Source organism: Palaemon carinicauda, chromosome 38, assembly GCF_036898095.1.
Source record: "Palaemon carinicauda isolate YSFRI2023 chromosome 38, ASM3689809v2, whole genome shotgun sequence".
Classification (NCBI taxonomy): domain Eukaryota; kingdom Metazoa; phylum Arthropoda; class Malacostraca; order Decapoda; family Palaemonidae; genus Palaemon; species Palaemon carinicauda.
This window is the reverse complement of record NC_090762.1, coordinates 25,061,863-25,079,983: the sequence shown is the minus strand read 5'-3', so window position 1 is coordinate 25,079,983 and position 18,121 is coordinate 25,061,863. Positions and strand designations below refer to the sequence as shown.

The following is an 18,121-nucleotide window of genomic DNA, read 5'->3' as shown; positions in this document are numbered from 1 at the left end:
GAAAGTGACCGTGACCCAAGTGGAGTTTTGGAGAAATGTTTTGAGGGGTGTCATAAACATTAATAGTTCACAGGAGCTAATGAAATGGCATATCTGGTCGTAGGCCCAGGAAGTGAATTCAGATGCTAGGAGGAGAGTGACAGTGTTCAAGGTTAGTCTGAATTGTTCCAGAATTATCAAAACCCCTTCCAAGAATGAGAGATTTAAGCACTTACTGGTGTTGGTCAGAAAAGTTTCAATGACAACGAAACTTTATCACAGTGCAGGTTAAAATTGGAGATTTTCTAGACATAGCTATTGTGGGCCCACAGAGACCTGCACAGCGTCGTGTGCGGCCATACTGTTCAAAGGCTGAAGATTTTTAAGTAATTTTGCAGCCTAATGGTAGACTGGATATTGATAAGGACAGTATTGATTTAGGGAAAATTATTGTAGTACAGTGTTTTCACAGTTTTATATGTTTTCTTCTATATGGTTGATTTGATATTGTTTAGAAAACTTGTGAATGTCCAGCATGTGGATAGTTTTTTATTCAAATCATTTTTTTTTTCTTGTTATCTTGAGGCTGGAGTATAAAGGGATGCTAATTTTCCTTTTAATTTCTTATTTGAATTGACAAAACGATGTTAATCCTAACAGTTTTTTTCTTTTTCAAATAAATATTTTTCTTGTTTTTATAAAGACAGATATGCGAGAAATATTTAGCAAAAGGCAAGGAGGTGTATGTTGCATTTATGGATCTGGAGAAAGCGTATGATAAAGTTGATAGGGAAGCAATGTGGAATGTGATGAGGTTATATGGAGTTGGTGGAAGGTTGTTGCAAGCAGTGAAAAGTTTCTACAAAGGTAGTAAAGCATGTGTTAGGATAGGAAATGAAGTGAGCGATTGGTTTCTGGTGAGAGTGGGACTAAATCAGAGATATGTGATGTCGCCATGGCTGTTCAACTTGTATGTTAATGGAGTGGTGAGAGAGGTGAATGCTCGAGTGCTTGGATGAGGATTGAAACTGGTAGACCAGAATGACCATGAATGGGAGGTAAATCAGTTGTTGTTTGCGGATGATACTGTACTGGTTGCGGATGCAGAAGAGAAGCTTGGCTGATTAGTGACAAAATTTGGAAGGGTGTGTGAAAGAAGGAAGTTGAGAGTTAATGTGGGTAAGAGTAAGGTTATGAGATGTACGAGAAGGGAAGGCGGTGCAAGGTTGAACGTCATGTTGAATGGAGAGTTACTTGAGGAGGTGGATAAGTTTAAGTACTTGGGGTCTGTTGTTGCAACAAATGGTGGAGTGGAAGCAGATGTACGTCAGAGAGTGAATGAAGGATACAAAATGTTGGGGGCAGTTAAGGGAGTAGTAAACAATAGAGGGTTGGACATGAATGTAAAGAGAGTTCTGTATGAGAAAGTGATTGTACCAACTTTTATGTATGGATCGGAGTTGTGGGGAATGAAAGTGATGGAGACAGAAGTTGAATGTGTTTGAGATGAAGCTTCTAAGGAGTATGGCTGGTGTATCTCGAGTAGATAGGGTTAAGAACAAAGTAGTGAGGATGAGAACGGGTGTAAGAAATGAGTTAGCAGCTAGAGTGGATATAAATGTGTTGAGGTGGTTTGGACATGTTGAGAGAATTGAAAATGGCTGTCTGCTAAAGAAGGTGATGAATGCAAGAGTTAGTGGGAGAAGTACTAGAGGAAAGCCAAGGTTTGGGTGGATGGGTGGATGGATGGAGTGAAGGAAGCTCTGGGTGATAGGAGGATAGATGTGAGAGAGGCAAGAGAAGGTGCTAGAAATAGGAATGAATGGCGAACGATTGTGACGCAGTTTCGGTAGGCCCTGCTGCTTCCTCTAGTGCCGTGGTTGACCGCGGAGGTAGCAGCAGTAGGGAATTTAGCATTATGAAGCTTCATCTGTGGTGGATAACGGGGGAGGGTGGGCTGTGGCACCCTAGCAGTACCAGCCAAACTCGGTTGAGTCCCTTGTCAGGCTGGGATGAATGTAGAGACAAGTCCCCTTTTTTGTTTCATTTGTTTGATGTCGGCTATCCCCCAAAATTGGGGGATGTGCCTTGGTATATGTATGTATAAAGACAGAATTTAATTACAGAACCTTTCCCCATGGTGTCCCCTCTTCAGCCCCTGTTTTTTCATTGTTTTTTTTTTCTTTCACCTAATTTTCAGATATGTTACTTAAATTCAGCAAGCTAAATGAAAGGGAAGATAAAAAGGAACTAAGGTTCTAGCTTGGTCCCCTTGCCCAGTATAAATCAAGGGGTGGTGCCCAGAGCTCCGTTCTCTTCACCAGTTACCTAGATTTTTGGGTATTCCACTATTGTATATTTTTTGGGTAGTGAACGTTGGGTTGTGGACAGCATTCGGTCACTAGGCAGTTTGAGTGCTACCTCTGGCCACAGTCCGCAAACCACTACAGTGAGCAGGAGACCGCTGGCACGTAGCAAGCGCTGACGCGTAGGAGAGAGATGGGGAACGCACGCGGGAGAGTGCTGGCGCATGGCCGAGCGTGCAGGCGAGATCTGGCGTGTACGAGCGGGCGAGTGATGGCGCGCGTGCGTAGGCGAATGATGACGCGCGTGCATAGGCAAATGATGGCGCATGCGCGCATGGGAGTGATGGCACAGGAGAATGCTGGCGCGCAGGAGAGTGCTGGCACGCAGGAGAGTGCTGGCGCGCAGGAGAGTGTTGGCCCACAGGAGAGCACTGGCGTGTAGGAGAATGCTGGTGCGCAGGAGAGTGCTGGTAAACCCTAGAATTCCCTAGGAGAGTGTCCTTTGGGTAGAACTCTAGAAGGAGCTCCAATCGACAGAGGAACATGTTCCTTAGGACGTGAAGGAAGGTCCAGACTAATAGGCCCGTTTGTGAAGCTATTAGGGGGCTCCTTGAACCCTTCTGGAAAGGGTGTCGGTCTTCCGCTGGAGGCTGGAGGGATGAGGTGAAGGTGTTGGTACAGCACTTGCTCACAGTTCCGACACATCTACTTATGAATTGCTCGCGGAAATCACCGATTTGCTCGTAAAATTCTGAGATTCACTCGCAAAAATGATATTTTTATTATAAAATAAATTTTTGAATATACTTACCCGGTGAATATATAAATAGCTGACGTCTCCGACGGTCGACAGATTCCAAAAACTCGCGAGCGATCGCCATGAAGGCTGCCGGGTGTGCCCACCAGCGCCGACTATCGGCCAGATACCGCATATACTTCTCAACCAAACCAGTTCTTCTCAGTCCGTAGGGTCTCTATCGGGAAGGAAGGGAGGGCCTTTAATATTATATATTCACCGGGTAAGTATATTCAAAAATTTATTTTATAATGAAAATATCATTTTTAAATATCAAACTTAGCCGGTGAATATATAAATAGCTGATTCACACCCAAGGTGGTGGGTAGAGACCAGTATTAAAACAATAAAGGCGTATATGCTCAAGAGTTTTTGACAACTATTCAAAAAACAAACTTAAGTATAGGTACCTGGTAAGGAAGCTGACTCTGATAATTACTCTGCCTCATTAGTCCGCTATCCTCACGAAGCCCAGCGATCCTCTTAGGATGCTGAAAGACTCCCAGGAGCTGCTATATCCAGGGTGAACACCCCTATAACAGGACCTCATCAATACCCTTAATCTGGGCGCTCTCAAGAAACAATATTTTGACCACCCGCCAAATCAAAAAGATTGCGAAAGACTTCTTAGTCTCCCGTACAACCCAAAATAAGATTAAAAATTTCAAGAGTAGATTAAAAGGATATTGGGATTAAGGGAATGTAGTGGTAGAGCCTTCACCCACTACTGCACTCGCTGCTACGAATGGTCCCAGTGTGTAGCAGTCCTCATAAAGAGTCTGGACATCTTTCAAGTAATATGAAGCGAAAACCGACTTGCTTCTCCAAAATGGTCGCGTCCATAATACTTTTAATGGATCTATTTTGCTTAAACACTACTGAAGTTGCTATCGCTCTAACTTCAATAGCCTTGACTTTAAGTAAATTACGATCCTTCTCACTTAAATGAGTGTGTGCTTCCCGAATCAAAAGTCTAATAAAATAAGACCACGCATTCTTAGACATGGGCAAAGAGGGCTTTATAACGGAGCACCATAAAGCCTCTGAACAACCTCGTAGCGGTTTAGTTCTGGATAAATAAAATTTATGAGCTCTAACGGGGCACAGCACTCTTTCAACTTCATTCCCCACAATCTCAGAAAGACTGGGGATTTCAAATGATTTAGGCCAAGGACGAGACGGAAGTTCATTCTTGGCCAAAAAACCAAGTTGAAGAGCACATACTGCTTTATTAGTGGAGAAGCCGATGTTCTTGCTAAAAGCATGTATCTCACTAACCCTTTTAACCGAAGCCAAGCTCACCAAAAAAAGTGTCTTGAGGGTAAGATCCTTAAGGGAGGCTGAATTTAATGGTTCAAACCTGTCTGACATAAGGAACTGTAGGACCACGTCCAAGTTTCAAGCAGGAGTCGAAATATGACGCTCCTTGGAAGTCTCGAAAGACTTAAGCAGGTCTTGGAGATCTTTGTTATTAGAAAGATCCAAACCCCTATGCCTGAAAACAGAAGCTAACATGCTTCTGTAGCCTTTAATGGTGGATGCAGAGAGGGAGCGACCGTTTCTCAGATAAAGCAGAAAATCCGCAATCTGCGCTACAGAGGCACTGGAAGAGGAAATAGAGGAGGACTTGCACCAGTCTCTAAATACCTCCCATTTCGACTGATAGATCCTGATGGTAGAGGATCTTCTAGCCCTCGCGATCGCTCTAGCTGCCTCCTTCGAAAACCCTCGAGCTCAAGAGAGTCTTTCGATAGTCTGAAGGCAGTTAGACGAAGCGTGGGGAGGCTTTGATGAAATCTCTTTACGTGAGGCTGTCGCAAGAGATCCATCCGCAACGGCAGACTTCTTGGAACGTCTACCAGCCATAGAAGTACCTCTGTGAACCACTCTCTCGCGCGCCAGAGGGGAGCAACCAACGTCAACCTGGTCCCTCCGTGAGAGGTGAACTACTGCAGCACCTTGTTTAGGATCTTGAAAGGTGGAAAGGCATAAACGTCCAGGTGAGATCAGTCCAGCAGGAAAGCGTCTATGTGGGCTGCCTCTGGATCTGGAACTGGAAAGCAGTAAGTCGAGAGCCTCTTTGTCAGTGAAGTCGCAAAAAGATCTATGGTGGGTTGACCCCATGTCATCCATAGCTTCTCGCACACAGTCTTGTGCAACGTCCACTCCATGGAGATGACTTGTCCTCTTCTGCTGAGGCAGTCCGCCAAGACATTCATTTCTCCTTGCACAAATCTCGTCAAAAGAGAGATGTTACTTGCCTTAATTGGAGTTCCTTCTGATCCGTGGACCAAAGACCCGAGCATTCCAGACTGTCCAGTGGAGCTCCCTAACCCAAATCCGATGCATCTGAATACAACACATGATTTGGGTTCTTGATCGCAAGAGAAAGACCTTCTCGAAGTCTGATGTTGCTGTCCCACCAAGTCAGACATGTCTAGACTGAGTTGGAGATTGGGAAAGAGATACTCTCTAAGCCCCTCTCCTTGTTCCAATGGTTTAGGTGAAATTGGAGAGGGCAAAGGTTGAGTCTCCCCAGAGAGATAAACTACTCCAGCGATGAAAGAGTTCCCACGAGGCTCGTTCAAACTCTTACAGAGCAACTGTTTTTCTCTTGCAAGTGACGGACTTTTAACAGAGCTTGTTCCATTCTTGTGGGAGACGAAAAGGCCCGAAAAATTCGACACTGTATCTTCATTCCCAAATAAAGAATAGTCTGGGATGGAGTACTGTAAGTTACGACTTCTCTACGTTCACTATGAGACCTAGCTCCTTGGTTAGGTCTAATGTCCATAAGAGGCTCTCCAGACAGCAATTCAATGCCGACGCCCTGATTAGCCAGTCGTCAAAATAAAGGGAGGGTCTGAATCCTCAAAAAATGTAGAAAGCTTTTTACATTTTGTAAGAGCCTCGTAAAAACAAGAGGAGCAGGAATGAGGCCGAAGCACAGTGCTCGAAATTGGTACACTACTTTCCTGTCCACAAACCTCAGATGTTGTTGAAAGTTTGGATGAATCGGGATGTGGAAGTATGCATCCTGAAGGTCGAAGGAGACCATCCAGTCGCCTTCCCTTACTGCTGTCAAGACAGATTTGGTAGTCTTCATCATGAACTTTGTCTTGACAATGAACACATTGAGCGCACTTACATCTTAAGTACTCCTGCAGTGAACGTGGCTGCCAGATCATTAGAGCCATCCCTGATAGCCTTGTTCATGCATGACATAATTGTACAGCAATACATTGACAGCTGGAGAGACCTTCTTACTTAAGGCTTCCAGGGACCAATCCAACAAATAAATACTTCAAACGCTCAAAAAAACTCCTAACAGGAGATGGTCTAGCTCTGAAGCAGACCATAAAATCTTGGAGCGTCTCATGGCTAGACGACGAGGAGAGTCCACTAGGCTTAAGAAGTCTCCCTGGGCAGAGGCAGGTACTCCCAAGCCGAGAACTTCTCCTGTGTCACACCAGACGCTGGAGCGAGAAGCTAATTAAGAAGGAGGAAAAGCAAAAGCAGACTTTCCTAAACTTCTCCTGGATTCCAACCAGTCTCCCAGTAAGAGCATGGCTCTCTTGGAAGAACAAGAGAGAACTGACTTCGCAAATGTAGGAGTCGAAGAAAGTCATGCCAAGAGTAAACTCAGACGGCGGAGCAGCCGTTACAAAACGAGTAGGACAAAATTTCACTAAAGAAATTCATAATTATAAAACAAGGGATTGTTGGACCACCCTAGGTTACTCCTCTTCTGAATGACTCCCCAAAGGTACATTAGTAGAAAGGGGGTCATCAACTTCTTCAGAAGGCACATCATCTGATAAATCTAAAGTCTTGCGAGAAGGAGATTTATATTCAGAATGACGGGAAGGAAAAGCCTGACAGGCTACATCAACTTGTATATGAACAGAAGTTAAAGTTGGAGGGTCGATGTCACGTTGTGACTGCAGAGAATGTTATTCTACTACACGTCGTGACAGAAGTAACTGACGTTCAAACGTCCCGCAATAACAGCGGTGACTGTTGTTCGATGCTATATCGTGACTACGATGACTGACCCTCGACGTCACGTCATGTCTACGGTGTCTATCGCTCAACGTCACGTCGTGTCTGCGGTGTCTGCAGCTCAACGTCACGCTGTGACTGCGGTGGCTGACGTTCAAAGCGATCAAAGTTACATCGAGATTTATGCTTCGCATCTCGTTTAACAGCAAAGCTGTCACTAGGGATAACGTCAGCGTGGCGTAACAAAGCTCGTTCAGAAGGTTGAAGACCCGAATCACGTATCCCAGAACCGTGACGTACAAAAAGCAAAGGATCCTTTCGCACAGGAACAGGATCGTAAGCTTCTATAAAAGAAGAAAGCTTTAACAGCATTTCTTGCAAAAAAAACTTAACTTCGGATCAACCTGTGACTGCGGTGGCTGACGTTCAAACGTCACGTAGAAACAGCGGTGACTGCTGATCGATGCTATATCGTGACTACGGTGACTGACACTCGACGTCACGTTGTGTTTACGGTGTCTACCGTTCAACGTCACGTCGAGTCTGTGGCAGAAACGTCTGTACATGAACGTCATCGCTATGAACGGGACTCTCATGAAGATTACAGCTAGGACGTTGAACTTGTTCTGAAGGAACTAATAAACGTTTCAACCGTCTCGAAACCTAACGCCCAGGCTTTTAAAGAGATGAATCATCGGATGACGAGGAGAAACTTCGTCTCTCCTGTCTTATGGCAAGGACATGCTTGACGAGCAACGTCTGATACCTTTGAGGGAACGTCTGTTCGTTGGTTTACACCCCTCACTCCCTTAGGTCCTACGACATTCCTTCTCCCTGGTGCAGGGGAGCCTGAAAGAGGTCTCGGACTAGGCAAGCGACAAGCACGAACAAACGAACCCTCCGCAACACAGAACATGTTTTTTGCACTTTCTTCACTGATATCGCATTTTTTAATAATTTCACATTAGACATGAATAAAGCTGATTTCTACCTGAAGCACGCAATTCTCCCTTAAATCAAAAGGTTAGAATTGCGAAATGAGTCGTATAATGTAAGCACATTAGTACAAAATGAAACACACATACAAAAATCAATAAACATATACAGTGAACCCTCGTTTATCGCGGTAGATAGGTTCCAGACCCGGCCGCGATAGGTGAAAATCCGCGAAGTAGTGACACCATATTTACGTATTTATTTAACATGTATATTCAGACTTTTAAAACCTTCCCTTGTACGTAGTACTGTTAACAAACTACCCTTTAATGTACAGAACACTTAATGCATGTACTAACGTTCCCTAAACTAAAACAGGCACAAATATTAAAGGCGACTTTATATCATGCGTTTCCTAAACACGCCAAAAAGCACGATAAAAAATGGCAACCAATGTTTTGTTTACGTTTATCTCTGATTATAATGAAGAAACAAACGCATTTACACATCTGTGTATAGGTTAGTTTTTGCATCGATTATATTGATTATTCAGTACAGTATGTTGATTTGGTTATTACTAATGTTTTACTTAATTTTTCTTAGGACTTCCAAATGAAATGTTTTTCTTTATGACGCCGCCTGAAACGACGGCGTCATAAAGTACGCTCAGTAAACAAACTAAGGAATTTAACGCGCATGATGAAAGTGATAAATAATGATATTACAGTAAAAGCTTTTATAAAATATGTTATTACAAATATTATTTACCGTATCTATATAAAATCATACATACGTAGCAAAGCAGGAAAACAATCTATGAGAGAGAGAGAGAGAGAGAGAGAGAGAGAGAGAGGAGAGAGAGAGAGAGAGAGAGAGAGAGAGAGAGAGAGAGAGAGAGAGATTGTTAAAATACGTAAATGTAAATTTTAAACAAATAAAAAATAGCCCCATTTCATATACAATAGATTACAAATATTTTACTTTATCATATTACAGTAGACTGTAAAATACTGTAAAGTTCAGTACAGTATGTTGTTGTTATAGTCGTGGCGATGAAATTCTCACGAAACAAAAACACGCCATTTGATTACAACAGCTGATTCATCTCTCTCTCTCTCTCTCTCTCTCTCTCTCTCTCTCTCTCTCTCTTCGTGTTATACAATACTTACATTTAGATGAAGAAACTAAAATCAGTTTTCTTAGTGTCAATTAAATACGAAACAAAAAAAATTAGGCCGAGTCTACATCCATTTCAATCATAGCTAAAAATACGGCATCCGGTTTCATCAGCAAAGCACTATTTTTTGGGAAATATCATTTTATTCTAGAAAATTGCCACTCTTTAAATAGTTAATTGCACATTAAGAAAGCGTGTACTTTTGTTTTTAAATTTCGGGTGTGTTTTAAAAATCGAGTATTGTTGACTTCATTTTGTTTTACTTTTGGCTGTGATTAGATCAGCTGTCATCTAGCTGCCGCTCTTGAGTGTGTACGAATACATTAACAAAGTATTGTTTATACCATTTCTTAACTTATTCAAACCATCTACAGTATACAGTTGATATTACATAAGCACCAATGTGTTATAACCTATCAAATTTTTTGGTTTATTACATTTAAACCCCCCTCTATCTCTCTCTCTCTCTCTCTCTCTCTCTCTCTCTCTCTCTCTCTCTCTCTCTCTCTCTCTCTCTCTGTGGGCTACTTTTCACTACCTCCCATTCCTTACCTCTCTCTATCTCTCTAACAAATGATATCTTTGTTGCTCCTCAAAGTTTCATTTATATTGAAAATCAATCATGATTTAATTTTCCTTACTTTCTCCAATCTCGCACCATCGGTCACATCGCGGTATTTTTTATATTTCCGGAAAATCCGCGATATATGTATATACATGGGTTATGAAAAAAATTCGCGAAGTGGTGAATCCGCGATGGTCGAACCGCGAAGTAGCGAGGGTTCACTGTACATATATATCGAATAAAACGGAAATATATAAAATTAAAAAGATCAGTGACTGGGGATGAGACTAAAAACTAGTTCACTAAGGACTACGTTTTCAATCTCTCACCGTACAGTGCCTTGGGATGAGAATAAAAACTAAAACGTTTTATCCTCTCTCCCCGTACAGAGACTTAGGACGAGAGTAAAAATCTGAATCGAGAACAACGTTACTCGCTCCCAAACTCATTGTACAGAGACTTGGGACGAGAATAAAGATCGGATCGTTCTCTCTTTCTCTCTCTCTCTCTCTTTCTCTCTCTCTCTCTCTCTTTCTCTCTCTCTCTTGTCACTCACAAGAGAATGGCTCACTCACTCTTCGTCAATATTAGGTTATTTGACTAATGGAAAAAACTGAAAGGACTAAGAAATTGAAAATTAACATATTCCTTTAAATTAGTATCTAAAAAACTTCAGTTTGAAAGAAGAATGAACAAAACGTCAAAATCGATTTACTCTTTCTGCAAAGTGAAACCGTGATTCTCTTTTTCTCTATCGTAATGATAGAGCGCAAACTGCGTAGCATAAATAAACCAAACGTTAGTTCATCTTTGAAAAACAGCACGAAGACTATTCCAAGAATAAATTTCTTAAAATATTTCTAAAAATATTCATATCATCACTCTTACAGAGCAACTGTTTTTATCTAAACAAAAATAAAAGTTGAATGAGCTCAACGTTGTTTAACTTCGTTTTCCAAGTCAGGACCGCCTACAAAGAATAGGTAAAGGCCGAATATAAACAAAAACATAAAATTTATCTCGGTGTTTAGTATAAATGGAAAGCTAATCGAAGAGGCCTAATAAAGGCGGGTGAGATATAAAATATATAGAGGTAAATCTATAAATATCAACAATAATTTACAGTGATAAAATAATTACTAAAATCCTTAAACACACTTCCGTACACTGAGGGAAGGGTCGGCCATCTTTTCTCTATGGAAAAACCAGAGCGGGATTAAAAAAGCAAGGGCAAAAACTTTTCCTCTCCTTTCAAAAGCATTTCTTTTGAAAATAGTATTGAATAATCCAACACGGCAAAAGCAATAAAACCAAAACCAAGTACTTCACCAATCGGTAGAAAACTCGAGGTCAAGCGCGAGCGGAACCAGTGTTGTATTTAACACCGACAGAGAAGAACTGGTTTGGTTGAGAAGTATATGCGGTATCTGGCCTATAGTCGGCGCTGGTGGGCACACCCGGCAGCCTTCATGGCGATCGCTCGCGAGTTTTTGGAATCTGTCGACCGTCGGAGACGTCAGCTATTTATATATTCACCGGCTAAGTTTAATATTTAAAATCACGAGTTTCACACGTCAACTGCCGCAATTCACGAGCAGAAGTGCTCACAAAAAGAGCACTAAGAGCCACTAGAGCGCTAGGAATAGAAAGATCTGAGGCCTTTCTGCTGCCCCAGAAAAGCAACTATGCCTAAAGAAGTCACCAAAAGGAGGCCTCTGAGTAGGGACTATTCTAATTGGAGAGCGCGTCACAGCGGGACGCGTTTCCAAGCGTCGCGTAGGCAAATGCTTTGCTAGAACTCCCCATGCGAAGATCTAGCGGAAATAGCTTGTTGTGCACTGGGGGTTTAGCTGGACGCCTGTTAGAGGAATGGTCATTCTCATCTTCAAGTCCGGTCTGAGGTCGTTTGGAAAGTCTGGTTGAGTGGTTACGTGCTGATGAAACTGCATGTACGCCTACCTCTACCTCTGGACAAGGAAAGTCTAGGACTTGATCGCAAACGTGAGGTTCGTGATCGTGAACGAGATGTTCGTGAACGAGAGCATCTAGCTCTAGTTCAAGATCAGCGTGAACGTCACAAATCCTTAGCTTACGAACGTGAGCGTCGGCCTCGCAATCGAGAACATCGTTCTCGTGAAAGGTACCCTGATAAGCGTGAACACCGCCCATGCGAACAGAAGCGTCGCCCTCGCAACGGGAGCGCCGTTCTCGTGATCTAGAACGTTTATGTCTGGACCTAGGTCTAGACTTTGCTCGTGATCGTGAAGAACTCGTGAAAAGGAATACCTCTGAGGAGAGCGTTGAGACCTGCGGTCTCATGAGCGCGAGGCTCAAGACTCTAGAATCTAGAGCATGTGAGACGTCTAGAAGAAGAGCATTCGGATCGTGATGACCTACAATCCATAAGATCTTCCGATCGTCACGAACGGCAATCAGGGAAAGAGTCCAGAAGGGCCAGGCGATGGTAATGTTCGTCCTTTCGCGCTAATGATGGTAGGAGCGCTGGTCCTCGAAAGATCTACACCTGCAACCTGCGGGTTCCTGTGGGGAGAAACAAAAAGGGTTGAAGGTTAGGGGACGACGAGGTCCCAGGATGGAGAGAGGGTTCGTTGTCAGCAGGGGCCGTTGGAGAGGCGAACACAAGCGATCACCTCATCCACACTTGGAAGGGCCAGGAGAAGGCGACAGATAAACCTTGCACAGTTCCAGAGTGGGGAGAAGTCGACGGCTCCGGAGAAGAGTCCTTCCTGGCACCACACCGAAGAAGGCGCAGCAGCTCCTCTTTCAAAGGAGATCAAGAAATCCCTAAGGACGACCACACCTGGAGCAGATCTGAAAGGGAAAATGGCTCACCAGCTGCTGGAGGAGAAGTTGCTCCTCTAGGGGAAGCAACAAACCACCAGTACACTGTGGTTGCCAAGGGGTTAATTGACTTGCGCTCCTACTCGATCATCCCACATAAGAGCGCGAGCGAGAAGGATCTTTTGAGAGATTTAGGGGTGCGAGAAGAAGAAAGCTCTCTGCTTGCCCCTGAGGGAGAATGATCGCGCTTCGTCGTCTTCCTACATCGCCCAAATTTCTCCCATTGGGAGGCAGACCACTCCCTACACTCTGCACAGGGCGAACCCTGCTTGCATCGATGCCCTCGATAAGTAGGACACAAAGAGTGCGGGTTAGTCTCCAACGAAGACATGAAGGTCACGCACACGGCACCCTCGTGCCCTGGACAGTTTCGCATGATGAAGGCGATCGCAAGAGAAAACACACAAACTGGGAAAGGCAAAGCAAAATTGAAAAAGTCCAATGACATTCAAAAGGAGAGCGGGCACGTCTGATCTCTACCGAGCCAAAAGAAAAAGTGCTGTCTCTCACTGCTGTGAGTGTATATATAGAGGCGGCTGGGTACTCTCCAGGCACTACCAGCCTACCCGCTCAAGCGGTTAGGCAGGAGTGCCACCTCGCAATTAAAATCTAATGGCTACCATTCAGCTGCCGCTGAAAGATAATCCACATAATAAACAGAAGGTATGTTAGTATGGGAACAAACACCCATATGAAAAATAGTCATATTTACATATTTATAAGTGACTTCTATACAATGATAAATAAAAAAAAATGAAGGGCAAGAAAATTTTCATTGTACAAAGTTTTGTATATAAAATTACCATTGCATTTACTTTAAAAATTGGTAGAAACTGTAAAGAACATAGAGTTTGAAATAACACTATAACAACATTGTAATAAATGGGCCAAGTCAAGTTTCTTAAACCTTTTTTTAACTACAATATATGCTGTCTAAAGGTACTCCTTGGAGTTATAAAATAAAATGTTATGAAAAGGATACAATGTTTTATCTTTTCTTAAAAGATCATTATAGATGTCATCATACGACGTCCCAAAATCATAGCAGTTTGGCTTGTCAGGTGCAGGACCAGGGAGCTTCACCTTGTCTCCTGTTCCGAATGACCTAACCTTAAAGCCCTTTTTGCTGTGAAAAAATAAGAAATAAGATGCAGAGTAAAATACATAAAACAATATCATACAGTAACACAATAATGTATGGAAAAAAATTATACATGACAAATTTGGAAATAATTTCTATTTTTCAATAACTAATACAATCCTGTAGTTATTCATATGTATATTCTTTCGGCAAAGCTGGAAGGTAGCCAATGGACTTAAAAGTGCAAGGTGGCAACCCAACCTAACTACTGTTATGGGTAGGTGAGGGGTGGCTGGGGGGTACCCAAGCCACCTATCTCCACTGACAGCTCAGAAATCTCCCTAACTTTTTTATTGCAGGCAGGAAATAGAGGGACAGATGATGGCAGGACAATTTATTCAACTTCAGGTTTGTGTTAGTTAGGGAAAAATTCAAATTATTTCCAAATTTGTCATTTGTTCCATCACTAACAAACCTTTGTTATTTATATGGATGATTCACCTTTGGGTGGGAGGTAAGTCCGACTTCTAGTTTAGTCATTGACCCGGGCTTTCCTTATACAGTATCCGAGGAGAACCTTGACACCTTACTAATAAACACAAAATGAGTATTATTACGACCTGAGCAACCTTGTGGTCGTGGGAGATAGCCTATGAATGTCTAAGTAAGAATATTCGAGTTCTTAAACAGGATTATACAATATATATACTGTATAGATGTTTCCCAATGCCTACCTCGCGGAAAGCATTGAGGACGTGTACAAATATAAAAAAATGATATTTTAATTATAAAATAAATTTTTGATTATACTTACCCGGTGAATATATAATAGCTGCTACTCAGCGGCTCGACAGAAAACACACTCAAAAAACTCGCGAGCGATCGCTATGAAGGTTGCGGGTGTGCCCACCAGCGCCAACTATCGGCCAGATACCACTCTTGCATGTAAACAAACCCTTCAATTCTTCTCGTCCCGCTGCGTCTCTATTGGGGAGGAAGGGAGGGCCTTTAATTTATATATTCACCGGGTAAGTATATTCAAAAATTTATTTTATAATTAAAATATCATTTTTAAATATTTAACTTAGCCGGTGAATATATAATAGCTGATTCACACCCAAGGCGGTGGGTAGAGACCAGAGTTAATTAAGTTTACAGCGTATAAGCTAAGAGTTTTTGACAGTTATCGATATAACAAAACCAAAATATATAGGTACCTGGTAAGGAAGTTGACTTAGACGATTACTCTGCCTTGTAAGTCTGTCTTCCTCACGAAGCCCAGCGATCCTCTAGGATGCTGAAAGACTCCCAGGAGCTGAAGTATAAAGGGTTGCAACCCATACTAACAGGACCTCATCAAACCCCTAATCTGGGCGCTCTCAAGAAATGACTTTGACCACCCGCCAAATCAACCAGGATGCGAAAGGCTTCTTAGCCTTCCGTACAACCCATAAAACAATATTAAAAACATTTCAAGAGACAGATTAAAAAGGATATTGGAATTAGGGAAGTGTAGTGGTAGAACCCTCACCCACTACTGCACTCGCTGCTACGAATGGACCCAGTGTGTAGCAGTCCTCGTAAAGAGTCTGGACATCTTTCAAGTAAAATGACGAGAACACTGACTTGCTTCTCCAAAAAGTCGCGTCCATGATACTTTGCAGAGATCTATTTTGCTTGAAGGCCACGGAGGTTGCTATATCTCTAACTTCGTGCGTCTTAACCTTAAGCAAAGATCGGTCTTCCTCACTCAAGTGGGAATGGGCTTCTCGTATTAAAAATCTGATAAAATATGACAAAGCATTCTTTGACATAGGTAAGGATGGTTTCTTAACCGAACACCATAACGCTTCAGATTTACCTCGTAATGGCTTAGTACGAGCTAAATAGAACTTAAGAGCTCTAACGGGACATAACACTCTCTCTAGTTCGTTGCCTACGATCTCTGATAAGCAAGGAATATCAAAAGATTTAGGCCAAGGACGAGAAGGCAGTTCATTCTTGGCCAGGAAACCAAGTTGAAGAGAACAAGTGGCTTTTTCTGTAAAAAGCCGATGTTCTTACTGAAGGCATGAAGTTCACTGACTCTTTTAGCCGAGGCCAAGCACACCAGGAAAAGAGTCTTAAGAGTGAGATCCTTCAGGGAGGCTGAATGTAATGGCTCAAACCTGTCTGACATGAGGAACCTTAGGACCACGTCTAAGTTCCATCCAGGAGTAGCCAAACGACGTTCCTTAGAGGTTTCAAAAGACTTAAGGAGATCTTGTAGATCTTTATCGTTGGAAAGATCTAAGCCTCTATGCCGGAAGACCGAAGCCAACATGCTCCTGTAGCCCTTGATCGTGGAAGCTGAAAGGGAGCGAACTTTTCTCAGGTGTAAGAGAAAATCAGCGATTTGGGCTACAGAGGTACTGGATGAGGATACAGATACTGATTTGCACCAATTTCGGAAGACTTCCCACTTCGATTGGTATACTCTAATGGTAGAAGCTCTCCTCGCTCTTGCAATCGCACTGGCTGCCTCCTTCGAAAAGCCTCTAGCTCTAGAGAGTCTTTCGATAGTCTGAAGGCAGTCAGACGAAGAGCGGGGAGGCTTTGGTGTACATTCTTTACGTGGGGCTGACGTAACAGGTCTACTCTTAGAGGAAGACTTCTTAGAAAGTCTACCAGCCATCGAAGTACCTCGGTGAACCATTCTCTCGCGGGCCAGAGGGGAGCAACTAACGTCAACCTTGTCCCTTCGTGAGAGGCGAACTTCTGCAGTACCTTGTTGACAATCTTGAATGGTGGGAATGCATATAGGTCTAGATGAGACCAATCTAGAAGAAATGCATCTATATGTATTGCTGCTGGGTCTGGGACTGGAGAGCAATAGATTGGAAGTCTCTTGGTCATCGAGGTTGCAAAGAGGTCTATGGTGGGTTGACCCCAAGTCGCCCAAAGACTCTTGCACACGTCCTTGTGGAGGGTCCATTCCGTAGGAATTACCTGACCCCTCCGACTGAGGCAATCTGCTAAGACGTTCAAGTCGCCCTGGATAAACCTCGTTAACAGGGAGATGCCTCGATCTCTTGACCAAATGAGCAGGTCCCTTGCGATCTCGTACAGCGTCAGGGAGTGGGTGCCTCCTTGCTTGGAAATGTATGCCAAGGCTGTGGTATTGTCCGAGTTGATCTCCACCACCTTGTTTCGAAGGAGACTCTCGAAGTTCATCAAGGCCAGGTGGACTGCCAAAAGCTCCTTGCCGTTGATGTGCATGCTCCTCTGACTTGAGGTCCACAGACCTGAGCATTCCCGACCGTCCAGGGTCGCACCCCAACCCAAAACCGACGCGTCCGAGAATAGTACGTGGTTTGGTTTCTGAACTGCTAGGGGAAGTCCCTCTCTTAGACTGATATTGTCGTTCCACCAATTCAGGCATGCCTTTACTGTTTCGGAGATCGGGATTGAGACCGCCTCTAACGTCTTGTCCTTTTTCCAGTGAAAAGCTAGATGGAACTGGAGAGGTCGAAGGTGTAGCCTTCCTAGCGAGACAAACTGCTCCAGGGATGATAGAGTTCCTACTAGACTCATCCAATTCCTGACTGAGCAACGTTCTCTCTTCAACATCAGTTGGATTATGAGCAGGGCTTGCTCTATTCGGGGGCAGACGGAAAAGCCCGAAAAACTGGACTGCGAATCTCCATCCCTAAATACAGTATAGTTTGGGATGGAATCAGCTGGGACTTTTCCATGTTGACCAAAAGTCCCAATTCCTTGGTCAGATCCAATGTCCAATGAAGATCCTGAAGACAGCGATGACTGGACGAGGCTCTGAGAAGCCAGTCGTCCAAGTAAAGGGAGGCTCGGATTCCCGATAAATGGAGGAATTTTGCAACATTCCTCATAAGCCTCGTAAACACGAGAGGAGCAGGACTTAGGCCAAAGCACAGGGCCCGAAACTGGTACACCACATTGTCGAAAACAAACCTCAGAAAAGGTTGGGAATCTGAGTGAATGGGGATGTGGAAGTATGCGTCTCTTAGGTCGAGAGAGACCATCCAGTCTCCCTTTCTGACCGCTGCTAAGACTGATTTCGTGGTCTCCATGGTGAACTTTGTCTTCGTAACAAAGACGTTTAGTGCACTGACGTCTAGAACCGGTCTCCAACCTCCTGTCTTCTTCGGTACTAGGAAGAGGCGGTTGTAAAACCCCGGTGATTGAAGGTCCGAGACTTTCACCACCGCTCCCTTCTCTAGCAAAAGAGACACTTCTAGTTTCAGGGCTTGTCTCTTTGATTCCTCTCGGTATATGGGAGAGAGGTCGATGGGGGAAGTCGCTAGAGGAGGTTTGTGTACAAATGGAATTTTGTACCCCTCTCTGAGCAACCTCACAGATTGTTGGTCTGCGCCCCTCTTCTCCCAGGCTTGCCAGAAGT

At 43.5% G+C, this 18,121-nt stretch overlaps 1 protein-coding gene across 2 annotated transcripts in view; it reads right to left on the bottom strand.

Annotated features, from left to right (window-relative positions):
• Ssu72 (Ssu72 CTD phosphatase) overlaps positions 1 to 18,121 on the bottom strand; it is a 140,267-nt gene that overhangs the window by 64,880 nt on the left and 57,266 nt on the right. For both annotated transcript variants that reach the window (XM_068361976.1, XM_068361977.1), the window contains exon 3: positions 13,606 to 13,749. In XM_068361976.1, the coding sequence (XP_068218077.1) occupies positions 13,606 to 13,749 (144 nt within the window). The remainder of the gene's footprint in view (positions 1 to 13,605; positions 13,750 to 18,121) is intronic.